The 16,550-nt window shown below is 33.6% G+C and overlaps 1 protein-coding gene across 1 annotated transcript in view; it reads right to left on the bottom strand.

Annotated features, from left to right (window-relative positions):
* Positions 1 to 662: 662 nt before the first annotated feature.
* Positions 663 to 16,550, bottom strand: part of AP1AR (adaptor related protein complex 1 associated regulatory protein) — a 43,936-nt gene continuing 28,048 nt past the window's right edge. The window contains exons 3-10 of the mRNA XM_047855936.1: positions 15,399 to 15,425; positions 12,621 to 12,646; positions 9,888 to 9,984; positions 8,595 to 8,693; positions 6,287 to 6,345; positions 5,554 to 5,627; positions 3,941 to 4,069; positions 663 to 2,532 (exon numbers count right to left, since the gene is read on the bottom strand). Coding sequence (XP_047711892.1) covers positions 2,267 to 2,532; positions 3,941 to 4,069; positions 5,554 to 5,627; positions 6,287 to 6,345; positions 8,595 to 8,693; positions 9,888 to 9,984; positions 12,621 to 12,646; positions 15,399 to 15,425 — 777 coding nt within the window. The 3' untranslated portion in view covers positions 663 to 2,266. The remainder of the gene's footprint in view (positions 2,533 to 3,940; positions 4,070 to 5,553; positions 5,628 to 6,286; positions 6,346 to 8,594; positions 8,694 to 9,887; positions 9,985 to 12,620; positions 12,647 to 15,398; positions 15,426 to 16,550) is intronic.

Consider the following 16,550-nt stretch of genomic DNA (forward strand, 5'->3'; position numbering starts at 1 on the left):
ACTCTACCTCACAATGCTTCAGTTCCAGTGGTCTTTTCATTCTCAGAACATACCAAACATTCTCCTTCACCTCAGGAACTTTATATTTGCTGTTCCTTTTGCTTATAACCTGTGTCACCAGGCTTTTTACATGGGCTGGTCCTGCTCAGCAATTAGGTCTCAGCTCAAATGTCCTCTCCTCAGAGAAGGCTCGCTTGACCTACCAAAAGTAATCCGCTCGTCTCTAGCTATCCTGCATCCTCTCGTCTTGTATGTTTCCTAATTGTGATCTGTGGTTTTCTTGTTTAGATGTTTACTTGTTACTGTCTTGTCTCTCTCATCAGAATGTAGGCAAAAGAGCTTGGACATTTTATGTCTTTTTACCACGATATCCCTAATACCCTATCAGACACAGATTCTCTAATATCTGCTGAATAAATAAATGTTATTTCTAGTGTTTTTTTATAAATACATAAAACAAGAAAATTTATATCCTCTTCTTAGCAGTTAAAACAAACATTTTAAAATTTAGTTCCACCCTGCTTTCCTAATTCACTCCTTTTTGTCTTCACAGCAGATTTAGTAAAATAATTATGCCATAGGAGTCGGAATTATTGCATTTCTATAGAGTAAACCTAGTAATAATCAAATAATTTATTATTTTTAAATGTAAAAATGTGTTTATTCACAATCCTTGAGAAGTTACCATTCCTTCAAAAAATTTTTTATGAACAAAATGCCAAGAAAAATTACAATAGTAGCTTATGCCAAACCAAAAATATACATCTGATGTATACAAACTTTAAAAAGCGTAACACAGGCAATGTGAATATAGATTACTTTTAAAATATTTCCAGTGACAAAGCTACAACTTAAATTATGTTCAGACAATCATAAATAACAGCATTACCTAATATATTTACATATTTAAAGTATCATATTTATTTCTATGAGATTAAAAAAGATGAAACTATAGATGTCATTGCCTAGCAGTTCAAATATTGAAAGGGCCACATGATTTTGTTTTAAGTACAGCAAGAACTTTAAGTTACTATTTATATCTGGACCTTCCTATATTTTTGAGAACATGCATTGTCATTGCTGCAAGGAAAAACAAAAAACAAAAAACCACCAAGGAAAAATCAGAAAACAGCCTGCTTACTAAAATCATACTCAATCCTCAGCAAAATTAAGACAAGCAATTAGGGAGTGCTTATATCCTTGGCCTTTCAAGTTGATACATAAACTTTGGGGAAAAGAAGAGCTCAATGCATAAAACAAAATGCATTTTTATATGCTGATATGCTTAGTTCCATCCCATTAAAGCACCTTGTATTACAAGGCAAAGGAAAGCTTAATAAAATCAATGGATCCTTTCACACCAGAAAGGATTTTACTTTGAAATACCCGTATTGCCTTTTTAGGTTTTCCTTTCTTAATAAATCATGCACAGAGAATATGTCCTGTGTAAAATCTTTCTAAGACCATTCATTGGAAATATAGAATTTTTAAAAAATGACACTTAGAAATTTAATATATCAATTAACTTAAAGTCAATATTCATTTATACTGGCAGCATGTAAAAGGAAGAGAAAAACCTAAATATATATTTTTTCTTCAATATTATTTTTGATTACCAGCTTCAAGTGTCCAAACTCTGAGAGTTTATTGTAACATATTATCCTTTGTTCAGACTGAATCAACATTATTATACTAGGATATGCAGTAAGTGTAGAAAGAAACGGATACTTCAGCATTTCCTTAGGGTCATCTACTCAATTGTGCTTACTATTAGATAATAAAATTTAAAGTAAGTCATAGGAGTAAATAATGCTGGAAACGGGAACACTATTATATATCTGATCTGGCAGTCCCTCCTCATGCTCCCTTCACATCTGCTGAGAATTAACACAAAATGCCCTAATATCTTCACAGAGACCTACTGAAATAGGTTTGAGAAGCATTCAAAGTAAAATTAATGAAACTATTTTTAAAAGTGAAAATCTACAAATAGTAAACAGGAATGCTATAAAGATGAGTTAAAATAAATCTAATAACATGACAGAACCATTAAATTGTTTTTGAAAAGCAGAAGGCAGATGATGAAATTGCACTTAATTCTGAAGCAACTCAGATATAGCCTATCATTTCTATTCCTTTCTAATAAGCATTTACAACATGGTTTCTTATCTCCCTCTTACAAAACGGCTCAGCACAACCATCTATACATTCTAGTTGGTTTTTAAAATTTGGTCACAACTGATAAACCGGGTCACACGATTTTACCCTATCGTTTCTGTTGATCTGCATCAGATTGCTTTATGCCAGAATCAGACAGTTCTAATACAGGATTTACAAATCCAGAATACTCAGAATTGCCATTGCCGTCCATTTCGGCACTAACAAAATCATTCTCCCACTCCAGCCCGTTGGAATCCTCAGAGGCTGATGTAGGGTTACTTCCAGTCTTCTTGCTGCTGTACTTAAGTGCTGCTCGGAGAATGTCTTCCTCTGTTTTGGAACGCTCTCTCATCGGAAGCATGCGATTCATTCCTATTATTTGGAGAGTTGTTACAAATCTCAGTGAAAATTTAAGAAGCTGTGTCAAAAGACTTACCAGTTAGTAATACAGTTTTTATTTAACAATCAGACTTGGTTTGTTAATTAACTTCAAGAGTCAGTCCTATGGAGGCCTTGTTAAGGAAAGGTTTCTAGTTGGCTCTCTCTCCTACCTGGTCTAGTTTAGTAACTAACTGTGTTAATGACTAGAATAATAACCTCAAAAGTCATATTATCTACAAATCTGATTAGCATACAGTGTGGATGACAGACTTTGGAATTGAAAGACCTCACAGGCTTTAAATCAAACTTAAAAAGATGCTACAATAAAAATAAATTTAAAGTCTGCTGCTTGGGACCCAGATACAAAATAACAGAAGTACAGGACTGTGGAAAGTGTTTAGCTGAGAAGATGACTTAATTAAGTAAGTTAAAGCAATCTTTGGTAAAGTTATTCAAGTCCCTTGTATCTTTGTTTGTTTCTTGATAAAAGAAATGGCTTGACTAGAGGACTAAGGTCCATTGCATCTCAAAATTCTATAAATACTTAATGCTTACTATTCTTCTAAAGTCCTACATTCTATAATTGGTTCTTCCTTTTTGTGGATTACCTAGTTCCTAAAATGAAAGTGAAAATGAAAATGAAAACTTGAGCCTTATTCAGTGAAACAGCCTTTAAAAACCTCCCATGTTTTAGCTACAATTTTGAGTACTTACTATGTGCTATACTCTGTAGTGGGTATTTTATATACATTTTATTTCATCCTCACAACATTCATATGTTCATTTGTTCAAATATTTATGGACTGCTCATTGTGTGCCTCATTTCATTTCATTTCATTTCATTTCATTTCATTTCATTTCATTTCATTTATTTATTTTGTGCCAGGCATTTTAGACCTGTGTATACAATGGTGAATAGTCATTCTTTAAAGTAGGTTTATTATTCCCTTTTTATGATGAACAAACTGAAGCTGTAAAGAGATTAAGAAATCTCCTGAAAGTACTAGAGCTAGGAAAACATACCAGCTAAAATTCAAACTCATGTCCATGTTACTTACAGCTTTTGAACTACACAAAAAAACCCCTACCATTTATAATGAACCAAAAGATAATAAAATTTTGGCTTTACGTAGACCACAAGGGGGCAGTAATTCTTCTTATTAAGTACTATAGGTTCATTAACATTTATTTTCTAAAGCGCAAGAAACACTAAGAATTAAGTAACTTTCTAAACCATTTATCAACAGATGATAATCACTAATATAGTAAGAGACTAAGAAATTTTTATACTGATTTTTCATGGTCTTGCACTCATTTCAGTTTAAAGTAAAATACCAAGTAGATTTCTATAAATTAACACAGATTAATATTTTCAGGTATAATTGTTAATATAAAATACCTTCTTCATCTTCCCACTCTAGATCTAGGGAAGTGCTGTCATCATTTCCACTGGTTGATTTAGTTTTGGTCATTAAATCACAACTGCTTTCTGTATTTGGTGTCAAAACTGTGGCATCTGATGAGAGTCCTAGAATATACATTAAATATAATGTGGTCATTTATATTCTTTTATCACAACCATTTATTTTGTAATATTACCTTTCTCCAAGTATTATTACTTTTAACATCATAAGAAACAATTATTGAAATCATCACATTGGTTAAGTTTCTATTGGGAACAATATAAGGCTTTTCCCCTTTCTTTCTTTTTATTTTTTTACCATGTAGCGTGATAAACATGCAAATTTAAATGAATTATATAGGGGCGCCTGGGTGGCTCAGTCAGTTGAGCGGCGGACTTCAGCTCAGGTCATGATCTCGCGGTCCGTGGGTTCGAGCCCTGCGTGGGGCTCTGTGCTGACAGCTCAGAGCCTGGAGCCTGTTTCAGATTCTGTGTCTCCCTCTCTCTGACCCTCCCCCATTCATGCTCTGTCTCTCTCTGTCTCAAAAATAAATAAACATAGGGGCGCCTGGGTGGCTTGGTCGGTTAAGCGTCTGACTTCGGCTCAGGTCATGATCTCACTGGCCGTGAGTTCGAGCCCCGTGTCGGGCTCTGTGCTGACAGCTCAGAGCCTGGAGCCTGTTTCAGATTCTGTGTCTCCCTCTCTCTCTGCCCCTCCCCTGTTCATGCTCTGTCTCTGTCTCAAAAATAAATAAACGTTTAAAAATAAATAAATAAATAAATAAACGTTAAAATAAATAAATGAATTATATAAACTTTTCCAATACAATAAACTCTAGGTAATATTTTTTTTTAAACATTTTTTTTTTTTTAATTTTTTTTTTTCAACGTTTATTTATTTTTGGGACAGAGAGAGACAGAGCATGAACAGGGGAGGGGCAGAGAGAGAGAGAGGGAGACACAGACTCGGAAACAGGCTCCAGGCTCTGAGCCGTCAGCCCAGAGCCCGACGCGGGGCTCGAACCCACGGACCGCGAGATCGTGACCTGGCTGAAGTCGGACGCTCAACCGACTGTGCCACCCAGGCGCCCCTCTAGGTAATATTTTTAATAGCCAATTATAAAGAGGGACAAAAAAATAAATTAACAAATAAAAATGAAAATCAGTCCATGTTGTCAAGAGGAACTGCTTTTGGGGTTCCAACTTTTGAAACTTAGAGAAAAACATTTTAATCCTAATCTTAATGTTTAAAACATTTAGTCTTTAATTAATTTGTAATAACTAAAATGAGTATACTTTTGTAACTACTTCTTCCCATCTTCCCTTCTTCTGGGAGATGGAGAGGTAGGACCAGAGTAGAAATAGAAAAACGTGCTTGACTCTCCATCCAGATCTACAGTAATACCCTGAGATTTTTCTTTGCTCCAATTCCCTTTTGAAAAGGAAAGATACAAATGTATAATACAGAACTAGTTAATTGATATATCTGGGAAATACAATTTTAAAGGGCAGGAAGTTCTTCTATAGAATGAGAGTCAGGATCTCCATTTATCTGTTTGTTGTGGCATTAAGTAAAATTAAAATGTATGCATATATTTTAAAAGACTTACGACTACTTCGAAAAACTTCATACTGTGACTTTACATTTCTTAAACAAGATTCAAAGTCATCTTCTGGTCCTGAACTGTAATAAAAGTAAAAGAACTTTTTAATATATTCATAGTAGATGCAACAAAATGCATGCTTATGCTAATGAAGGCATTTTAGTTTGAGGGTCTATCCCACACAAATTTATAATTACTATACAATTAGAATTACCTAATGAAAATAGGTCCTAATTTTCTTAATGCTAGCAATAAATTGAAAATAATAAGATTTTGGTTAATCTTGAAGTCAAAGTTTAGTCATAAGCCCATTTTTATAATTTATAATAATGAAGCACGAACAAGGTTCTTTGAATGAGTGGAAAATACAACTTTGGAATGTGTGTTCTAAAAAACAATCATACATAAACTTTGTTATAAGAAAAAGAGGGGTGCTAAGGAAAACACAATCTAGCAAGGCATAAGCAATTTATCCAAAGGCATTTGGTCTGTTACTGCATTATTTTCTATATGGAAGATATGACCACTCTTAAAAACACAATGAAATTAATTTAAATAAATAATGAGCACTTTCCAATGTAAAGAAAGTAAATGTTCTCAGTCTTTTTACAAAGTAGTGTCTCTATTTTTTAGGGAACACATAAACATAGTATGTATACAAACATCCAGAGCTGAACTGTGTTCTCTTTGGAAATAACATTTTCTACTACAAAGGGAAGTATTATGTTTCACTGTTTACCTTTGATATTCTCCATTGTTCGAAGGATGGTATCGCTGCACAACTCTCTGCCTTTCTTGCTTTGGAAACATAATGCAATACAAAATCACTCTGTTGTAAAGTTATATTTAAAAAAAATCTTTCATGTAACACCAAAAGGTAATTTTTTCCTAGTTCCTAAAAAAAAAAACCAGACTTAAAAAGTTATTCCATTGAAGGTTTTTTTAAAAAAAATGTATCACTGTTCATTTCTCTATCCTCTTATTTATGGATAGAATCTCTATCCTTGTATAATCCTTGAGGGCTCAGAATATTTACAGTGTTATTAAAAATAACTTTTAAAACAGGTATATATTGGTGTACTCAACATTCTTATTATACCCAAGAACTTATAATAAATGGAAGGATGAGGGGTAAGAAAAAAATAGTTAAAACAGTGGATGAAGTTCTATTTTGGCTGAAATAAATAGCAATAAAACAAAAGATCTAGAAGACCTGGCCGAGCTGACTCAGAAATAATAAAAACAAAGGATTTAGAAAACCTGTCAAGAGTTAGGGCTTTGATAAACTTAAAAAAAAAAGTGGTGCTTGGGCGGCTCAGTTAACCATCTGACTCCTGATTTTGGCTCAGGTCATGATGTCAGGGTTTGTGAGATCGAGCTCTGCATTGGACTTTGCACTGACAGTGCAGAGCCTGCTTGGGATTTTCTCTCTCTCTCTCTCTCAAAAATAGATAAACTTTGGAGGAAAAAAAGAATTAGGGTTCTGACGCTTATTAGCTGTGTATCCCTGGGATGTTCTCTACTTTCTGTTTATCTGTAAATTACAGATGGCTATATTACTGCCCTAACACACTCATAATGCTATTGAAAATCAAATGGATTTGCATATATCTGTGTATGTTTGTGTGCCCGTGTATGTTGTACAGACTATTATGTGTTTCTGGAAAACTGAGAGAACCCAAATAGATGCTGCATATGGAATGCTTTTGTCTTTAAAAGGTGAGCAGTAGAGATTTTATTATAGTAAGAAGAGTTATCTAAAGTATAGCCAGAAAAATATTTTTATTTCCTAGTAGGTGAGTTAATTTTTAACCTTTTTCACAAGTTAGAATATATTGAAAAACAAAAACAAAACCAAAAAAAACCCCATTCTCCCACATAATCTAATTAATCTGCTGAAACAATTTAATAAAAACGGGAGGGGAGCGGGAAGAGAAAGAGATAGAGACAAAGAAAGAGAGAAAGGGCACTGGTCACATATAAATTCATGGCAATATGACACATGATTTTTCAGTTTCTCTGTTACAATAATTCTTATGTGACATGATCTTTGTACTACTTCAGTTAATATTACAGCACAGAGTTCACACAGGCAAAATATGGAGGAAGATGCTAAGTAGGATAACTGACCAAGCACTGCTGTGCTTTGAACTGCGGCTCTACCATTTATTAACTGCAGGATCTCAAGCAAGTTACTTAAAATCTCTGTCCCCTGGTTTCCTCATCTATAAAATGAGGACTGAAAATGCTACCTATCTCCTAGGATTGTTGTCAGTATTAAACAAGGTAAAACATGTAAACTAATTAAAACACTTCCTGACACTTAGCCAGGGCTCCATAAATGCCTGTTATTAATAGTGGTCTGGCAATTACAGTAATGCCATATTAGCATACAGCATGGTGAGATATAATAAATCTGTTGCCTTCTCTGATAATATGCCAAAGATTTCTCAAGACTCAAACTCCCAGTCTCCCAAAGACACAAGAGTAAAGATGAGAAATATACAGTATCTGAAGATGAGGCAAACTGCCTAGCTTACCAGATTCAAAGAAGTAGAAGAAATTCTAGCAGTTCAACGAATTGGTCTAAAAAATACTCACAAAAGTAAACTAAAAAGTGCTGTAGAAATTATTTGATGCTATTCCTAGTTGTTAAAGACGAACTAATTTGCCTTTAAAATTCCTAAGAATGGGGGAGCCTGGGTGGCTCGGTTAAGCATCCGACTGTTGATTTCAGCTCAGGTCAAGATCTCACAGTTTGTGGGATGAAGCCCTGCATGGGGCTTCTGTGCTGACAGCGCAGAGCCTGCTTGGGATTCTGTCTCTCTCTCTCTCTCTCTGCCCCTCCCCTGCTTGTGCGCTCTCTCTCTCAAAATAAATAAACTAGAAAATAAAAATGAAAATTCCTAAGAATATATGCATAAATACATTTGCTGTTAAACAAGAAGCCCTTGATTCTGGGGGGTGGAAGAAGTCTCAACTGAGATTTGTCAGAGAAAATCAGGAGATGAGCAGCCCTGACATATGTTGGGGTCTTTTCCCCTCACCTCCAAGAGCTTTCGCTGCTTTGCTGCCCTGGCTGCTTCACGCTGTGCAGCGTATAAAGCTTCTTCTTCTAGTCTTAACTTCTCTTCTTGTAAGGCTAACTGTACATGAACAAAACAATAAGGATTAACAAAAACCAGAACCTGTCTGACTGCTCTAAAAATAAAATGTTTGTTTGTAAAATTAAAAATAAATTATTAAAAAAATAAATGACCTCTATAAAGCATAACAGAATTGAAATTTTTGTGATTTCTCATTTCAATTTCTCCTCTTACAAAATAATTCAAATGATATCAAAGATATTATAGAACTCTTTAGAAACTGAATTATGAAGTAGTAGCATTTAATTTGCAGAAATACAAAATTGTTTCTTTAGAATATATAGTGATCTTCATGCTCAACAATTGTTCCAATGCCTATCACTCTGACTAGTTTAATGGTTTTGGCTCTCCTGAGTCCAAGGTCTTTAAACTAAGGCCAATCATACCACCATCTATCAAAGTGAAGTAAGCTTTCACAAAGTTCATGTCTCATTGATGCACATGTGTCCTGAATTTTATTACCACCAAGCTATTCAGCAATTAGTTTCACATTTAAATTCTTGCTATTCCTAATAGCATCCAAACTGCTTTAGTGATAATTCATTGCATGTCAAACCAAATTTAAAAATTAAATTTCAATGATTTTTTCTTTAGCCTAATATTAACATCTATTTGCATAGCTTAAATTAAAGCTGTTGAAATCAGTAATTGGTACTAAACAAACTGTTCTTAAATGTATAACAGAATATGACTAATTCCACTTACTGATTAGCAAAACTATAATTATAGGCCATTTCCATCAACACATTAAAATAAATATAACATTTAGGATTATAGTTTATGGTTCACTTACTAAGAATAAATAAATCCAAGACAAACAAAAAGACTTAAAAAATACTTATTGTGAAACAGAGTAGTTTTTAAAAGTTGGTTTTAAACACAAAAATACATGTATCTTGCCAGAGTCTCTACTTGTGAATTAAGATGTTATTTTTTAGAAGAATGTATTATCTTCATTTTTGGCAGCATATGATTTCTGATCAATTAAGTCAAAATAAAAGAAACTATAATAGACTGGAACATTATTCTTTTACTTTTTGTTCTTCTCTTACTTTTAAATAATTTTCATCTGTATAATATCTAAATATAGGTTCAGTGACTGTTCATATGCCCTATATTAATGACAACTTTCTCCATACTATAAACTGAAGCTTTATGAGAACACATACTTAAGCAACATAAAAGACTATTTACCTCTTTTTGAATTTTCATATCAAGATCTTTCTGTTTTTCAGCAATAGAATCATAATGCCTCTCTCTTAGGTTAACAATTTCTTCCTCAGTAAGAGGTCTACAGAGAAAAATGAGGGAGAAAAAGAAAGAAAAGAAAAAATACTTCTGATGAGTTCAAGTCCAAATAAAAAACTCATAAACCAGAGAAATACTAAAATTTTACTGTCCAAAACGTATTAAAGCAATTTGATGCTATAATTTCAATTGTTAAGAGTAAAAAGGCATACATTCTAACACTTGCTATAATTTGGTATATATGTTGAATAGGATGATATATTCTCAGATTATTTTTTAGCACTACAACCACTTCTAAGATATGTGGACTCCATTTACCTTCACTTTGGCTCTGCTTCAGCCATCTGGCCATATCCCAAAATATTCACCATAAAGCATAAAGCTATGCTTTGATAGCCCTCTTACCATTCATTCTAGGACTCTTAACTCTCATACCCGATACTCTCCCGATTTATCCTGGCCAATCAGTCAGTCTGGTCACCATAGGCCCTTGATCCTTCCCTTTTCTCCTCGTCAACCCATGCTGATTACCTGGCCATACTTCACATACAACCAATGTGGACACCATGGCAAATTTGAAGTACTTTCTTACCAACATACACACCTTCTTGCATTCCTATCATAATACCATATTCACCCAGCTTACTTTCTGACCTTGGATCACTTCCATGATTAGCCCTTTCTCCTGAGAGCTGCTAAAGAAAATCTAACACCTATCTGGTTCTCAGTCCCTAGCAATAACCCTTTTCTTAGACATGATCAATTACCTCTCACATCTTAAGCTATACTTCAAATCTTCAAGTACTCCTTAAGTTCCGCATTTAAACTCTTTTCTCTCAGAAGTTAACTTCACCCCACTCTGAGATATGAGGATATCAACCAGCAATTCCTTCAACTTCTTGCCACCTCACCTCTTACTTAAGTCTATCCTCTCTATTCTTCCCTCAATCCTCTGAAGAGCTGGCATTCCTTAACTTGTTCAAGGTCATCTGCTATACTTCTACTCTTGATTCATTTGACATGGATGCCACCCTCCCTCCCCCACTCCAGGGCATTCCCTGGGACATTGCCTATTAATTAGCACCTCTCTTTCAGCTTCACGCTACTTTTTATCTGTCTTTACCTTTCTTCCATGTGAAGGGAAGAGGGAAGGAAGAAAAAAAAAGAAGAAGGAAAAATCTTCATTTTACCTATATTTATTTCTAGTTACTGCTCCCTCTCCTTCCCATTTCAGCCAAAATTCATGAAACTAAATGTACACTGATAGCACATCTAGCACTTAATTTGTATCAGGTTCTCTTCAATGTGCTTTACGTATATTAATTAATTTCAATCCTCACATCAATCAACATTAGCAGGTAGAGACAGAGATGATACACACGAGGGAAATGAGATAAAGACAGATTATGTCCACCATGTTCTTTTAATTGTTTTTGCCCACTGAGTCTTGGTTGTCTTCAGAATCCTCTTCTAGTGTTTGCCTATTCAGTTCTCAGACCGTTGCTCTCTCTCCACACACTCCAACCAACCCACTTCCTCCTGGTCCCAATCTCGGGTTGGTGATCTTGATAATGATCACGGTTTTAACCATCAGTATAAGGTAATGTCTCCTACTTCTGTTCCTCTAGCCCTAACTTCTGCCTGGGGCTTTTTTTTTTTTTTTAAGTTTTCTTTTTGAGGTCTCACATAAAATACACATTTCAAGTGTTATTTCACTTAAGAGTTTTGACAACTGTATACACTCATATAACTTCAACACAAAGGAAGATACAAACATATCCATCCCTCCACAAAATTCTCTTGTAACTCTTTCCTGTCAACCCCCTTTGTTCGTGCAATTTCTTCTGTCTGGAATGCTCTCCTCCTCTGGATAGTCATCACTAGCCAACACTCCCAGGATTGACCTAAGTGTTATCTTAAAGAAGTCTACCACAACACACCTCTTCTCACACATTTTAGGCAAAGGGTCTCTCCTGCATTTTCCCTGCATGTTTTATAACTGCTAATTAATCTCTTTCCCCATCTTATGTTGAAATTAGTCGTCTACACAAACTACCTCCTAGACCAGGATATTCTTTCTTCTAATGGAGAGAACCATGTTTGACTTTTTAATCCCAGTGCCTGGTATAGTGCCACATGATAGTTGCCTAATGTTTGCTAAACTAAAAAAGATAAAGAACATTCATTCAAAATATGAAACAGTATATGAAAATATTCTCTTGATATTAAGAACTCTTGAGTTAAAGACAGATGGTTCTTTTTCAAGTAGCTCAGGAAGAATCTAAAGAGGCTGTTTAAACAAATTGAAGTATCAAGGTTCTAGTTAACCTTATTAGTAAAACAAACTTTAGAATGTCATGAGGAAGAAAAAGGGCGATCACATTTTAAAAATTCAAGGAAATGTAATTATTAATATTAAATAGTTTATTAAAAACTACAATATACATGACTTAGGTTCAATAGGAGAGCACTAGGCAATCATGTACATTCAATTCCTTAATGTTCAAAACAACAGTTTGAGACATTATTATTTGTCTCAATCTGACAGAAAGAGAAAACTAAGGTCCTAAAATGTAAACTGTTCAATCCCTCAAAGCAAGCAAATGACAGAGCCTCGCTTCTTAGGGAGCTTCTTATGGTTCACACAGACATTAAAAAAAAAAAAAAAGCTTTACTTACCTATGACTGCTTCCTGGACTTTCCCCCTGTATAAAAATTAAACAATTAAAGAAATTTCACTAGGTGAATTCTATGCGAGGCAATTCAACAAATTTTTTATTTAATCAAAATATTTTTTGCTTATCTATTTTTATCATGTAAACAAATTTTATTATTAAGAGTGTTTTAAACAAAAAGCTTTAAAATTTTACTATTTCTCAAAAGCAAAATTAAATATTTAGCTTAATTTATATTAACTAATTATTGGACATTTCTTAACTTTTTTTTTTTTTTAATGTTTATTTATTTTTGAGACAGGGAGAGACAGCATGAACGGGGGAGGGTCAGAGAGAGAGGGAGACACAGAATCTGAAACAGGCTCCAGGCTCTGAGCTGTCAGCACAGAGCCCGACGCTGGGCTCGAACTCATGAACCGCGAGATCATGACCTGAGCCGAAGTCGGACGCCTAACGACTGAGCCACCCAGGCGCCCGTCTTAACTTTTTCTAACAAATATATATTCTATACCAAATGAACTTCTGTGGTCAGGATGGTACTAGACAATATACTTTCTATGCCCTCTTCATTTACAGTTGATCTTCATACTTTGTAGATTCCATATTTGTAAATTTACCTATAAGGCTAACATGTATTTTAACAAAAAAACTAATAACCCCTGCACTTTTGTCATCATGAACAGACTTTCACAGAGCAGCAAAAAACTTCGAGTTGCTCGATATGCACCTTCCCAGTTGAGGTAGAACATAGCGATACTCTGCCTTCTTGTTTCAGTTCTCCTACTGTCCTCTTTACAGTCTACTGAGTGCCATGTTTTTTGCCTGTTTGTGTATTGTTGGTGATTTCACTGTATGGTGCTGAAGTGCTGTCTAATATTCCTAGTCACATGAAGACTGTGGCAAGCCTTATGGAAAAAATGTGTGTGTTGGATAGGCTTCTGTTCAGACATGACTTACAATGCTGTTGGCCATGAGTTCAATGTTAATGAATCAGTAATATATATTAAAATAAGGTGTAAAACAGAAATCTAAAACAAGGTAATTTACTGATTGGGCGATGAAAATGTTGTGGCTAGAAGCTTACAGGAATCTAAGTCTCCATTTTTCCTAAGAGTAATTTCCAGTTGGTATTCAATAATTCAGCATTTACAGCAACTTTATAGGACATAACTACCACAAATGATGAGAATGAATTGTTTTTGTTTTTTTCTTCACACGGTTATGAAATTACCTATAGTTTTTTTTTCCTCCAAAGTAAACCAGAACTACTTACAAAGCTGATTTGAATTTATGCATCTTTCTTACACACTTAAGCTATTCACATGTGATAGTTAACATATATGGGCAAATAACAACAGGAAACAGGTGCTGATAAGAAACAGTACCACAAAACAGGGTGATGTTCAACTAAACCAAACACAAAACATGACACAGAAGGGGAGAAGACCAGTTAGGAAAAACAAAAGCAAACAAAAAACTCAACCAAACAAAAAGCATCTTAGGAAAACACATGGAACCACATTCTTTTGAAAAGCAGTATGATGCAATAAAGGTTGAAAGGACTCTTACATTTAGCACTTCTAGAGTTTAGAAACTTTAAAAATATTATGTAAAGTGTTTGCTTACACTTATCTTAAAAAATAACATGGAATTAAAATGACTTGAAATGGGAAAGAAACTGGGTTCTATGAAACATAAATGTATTTGGGAGAAATTTTACTGGGAAACAAAGGCTATGCTAGTTTCCCAAATGTGTTCTATCAGAGGATAATAAATATGTAGTATTATCTGAAAAAAGGAATCATACCCAAATTAATTTGGGAAATGCTGAGTTGAATAGGTTTAAATAATTTTCTTAACAGTTCTCTTAACAGTTCTTCTCAGAACCTTTACCATGTTAATTTACATTCTGAAATAGTATTCCATACACACTCGGAAATGTTGGGCTAAACGATAATTTAAATTTAGTTTGATACATTTTCCTTTTTCCTTAGCAACAAAAAGTGATAAAAGGTCAGAGCTCTCAGTGTTTTTATAGAACTCATTTTAGAGTTGTATAAAGTTTGCCCAAGGGAGGTTTAGTAACTTGCACAAACTCATATAATTAGTTTAGTGAAACTGAAGTTTAGCTCACGATCTAAAGCTCTTCTAACTATAACCAGTGCATAAGAAGTATACACCACAGTTCATTAATTCTACACTGTACTTTTTTCATATTTTCACACTTCTGTACTTCAAATGCATCTTAAATTTAAGTTTTAGATGAGATGAAATGCAAAAAGTCAACAAAAAGAATAACTGATAAAAAAGAGAATGGCTAAAGTCAGAAAGTGATTATAGAATGGGCATGCATAAATTCTACCTTCAGAAATCTATGAAAACTATGGTTAAAGAATGGATCTACCTTGGGTTGTTGAAGAATTTTACCTACCTAATGGCAAGAGGTTAGAAATATCCTTTTTAAAGTTCCTTGAGTTCTATAGCATGCTTTAAAATATGATATATATTTATATATATATAAAATACATGAAACCAACATATAAAACTGTATGTAATATACCATATATATAGTATTATATATGTTATACATGAGAAAATTCTGAATGATATGCTAATATAAATTGGTAAAATGACATAGTTAGGGACTAAGAAGTAAAAATAAAAACCAAAAAATAATAATCCTGAAAGACAATAAAATAAAAATTTTTTAAATAAAACCTAGGATTAATGCGATGATTCATGAGAACAAATATGGGTTTTGCACTACTGTGGAAATACTTACTTCATCACTTTCTACTAGATTCTCAAACTGAAAGAACAAGAAAGCAAGCGTTAGGGGGGATATTTTTCTAAGGTACATACCTCATAAAAAATTGTCACTTTTTCACTTCAAAAATAATATACCTTTATACTTTTAAGATATTTGAGTCATGTGTCCCTTTATACACTAGTTCATTTGATATATTCAACAGTCCTATAAGATAGCCAAGATAAGTATATACTGTTATTTATGATTTATATGAAAAAGAAAAAGGAGAATTAAAGCAATTTTCTTCATAAATCAGAAACTTTTTAAAACTTATAAACTATTCCACCTGAATTATTTCATATGGGTGTTTTAAACCCATACTACCAGAATTTTCCACTTGAATTAAAAAAAAAATTAATGTCATAAGAAGGAGAATTTACTCAAGAAACAGGGCCTTTAAAGATACCCAAATAAGAATTTATCTTATAATATTTATATTTATTCATCTATTATTAACTGTTTACTGAAAATCTACCAAATGGTAGTCACTGCTCTCAAATATAGTGTGTCTTTCTACAGACAGGAAAGTAAACAATTTGTTGATGATGTGATGAACAGTATTATATCCAATGACTAAATGAAAGTCATTACTACTAAATTGTATTACTAAAATATTTGTATTTAAACTATAAATAATTTGATAACCACCAAAAGAAAAAAGTTTTATTGTTAACATTATCTATTATTAAATATTAACATGATTAAAATCAAGAAAACAATGCATTTAAAAGGTTTAGAATGACAAGAATTTAAAGAAGTGACTTGGGGCACCTGGATGGCTCAGTCGGTTAAGTGTCCGACTTCGTCTTAGGTCATGATCTCGCGGTTTGTGAGTTTGAGCCCCACTCTGTGCTAACAGCTCAGAGCCTGGAGCCAGCTTTGGATTCTGTGTCTTCTCCTCTCTCTCCCCCTTCCATGCTCATGCTCTGTTTCTCTCTGTCTCTCAATAATAAACGTTCAAAAAAAAATTTTTTTTTTCAAAAAAAAAATTTTTTAAAGAAGTGACTTAAAATTGTTTAAAATTATTATCTTGAACTTTTTGTTTGTTTTTTGGTTTGTGATTTTTAAAAAAAAAACTAATTTCTGGTTTACTTGCTTCCTTATTTAATATAGAAGGCAGTGACG

The sequence above is a fragment of the Prionailurus viverrinus genome, chromosome B1 (genome assembly GCF_022837055.1).
Source record: "Prionailurus viverrinus isolate Anna chromosome B1, UM_Priviv_1.0, whole genome shotgun sequence".
Classification (NCBI taxonomy): Eukaryota; Metazoa; Chordata; class Mammalia; order Carnivora; family Felidae; genus Prionailurus; species Prionailurus viverrinus.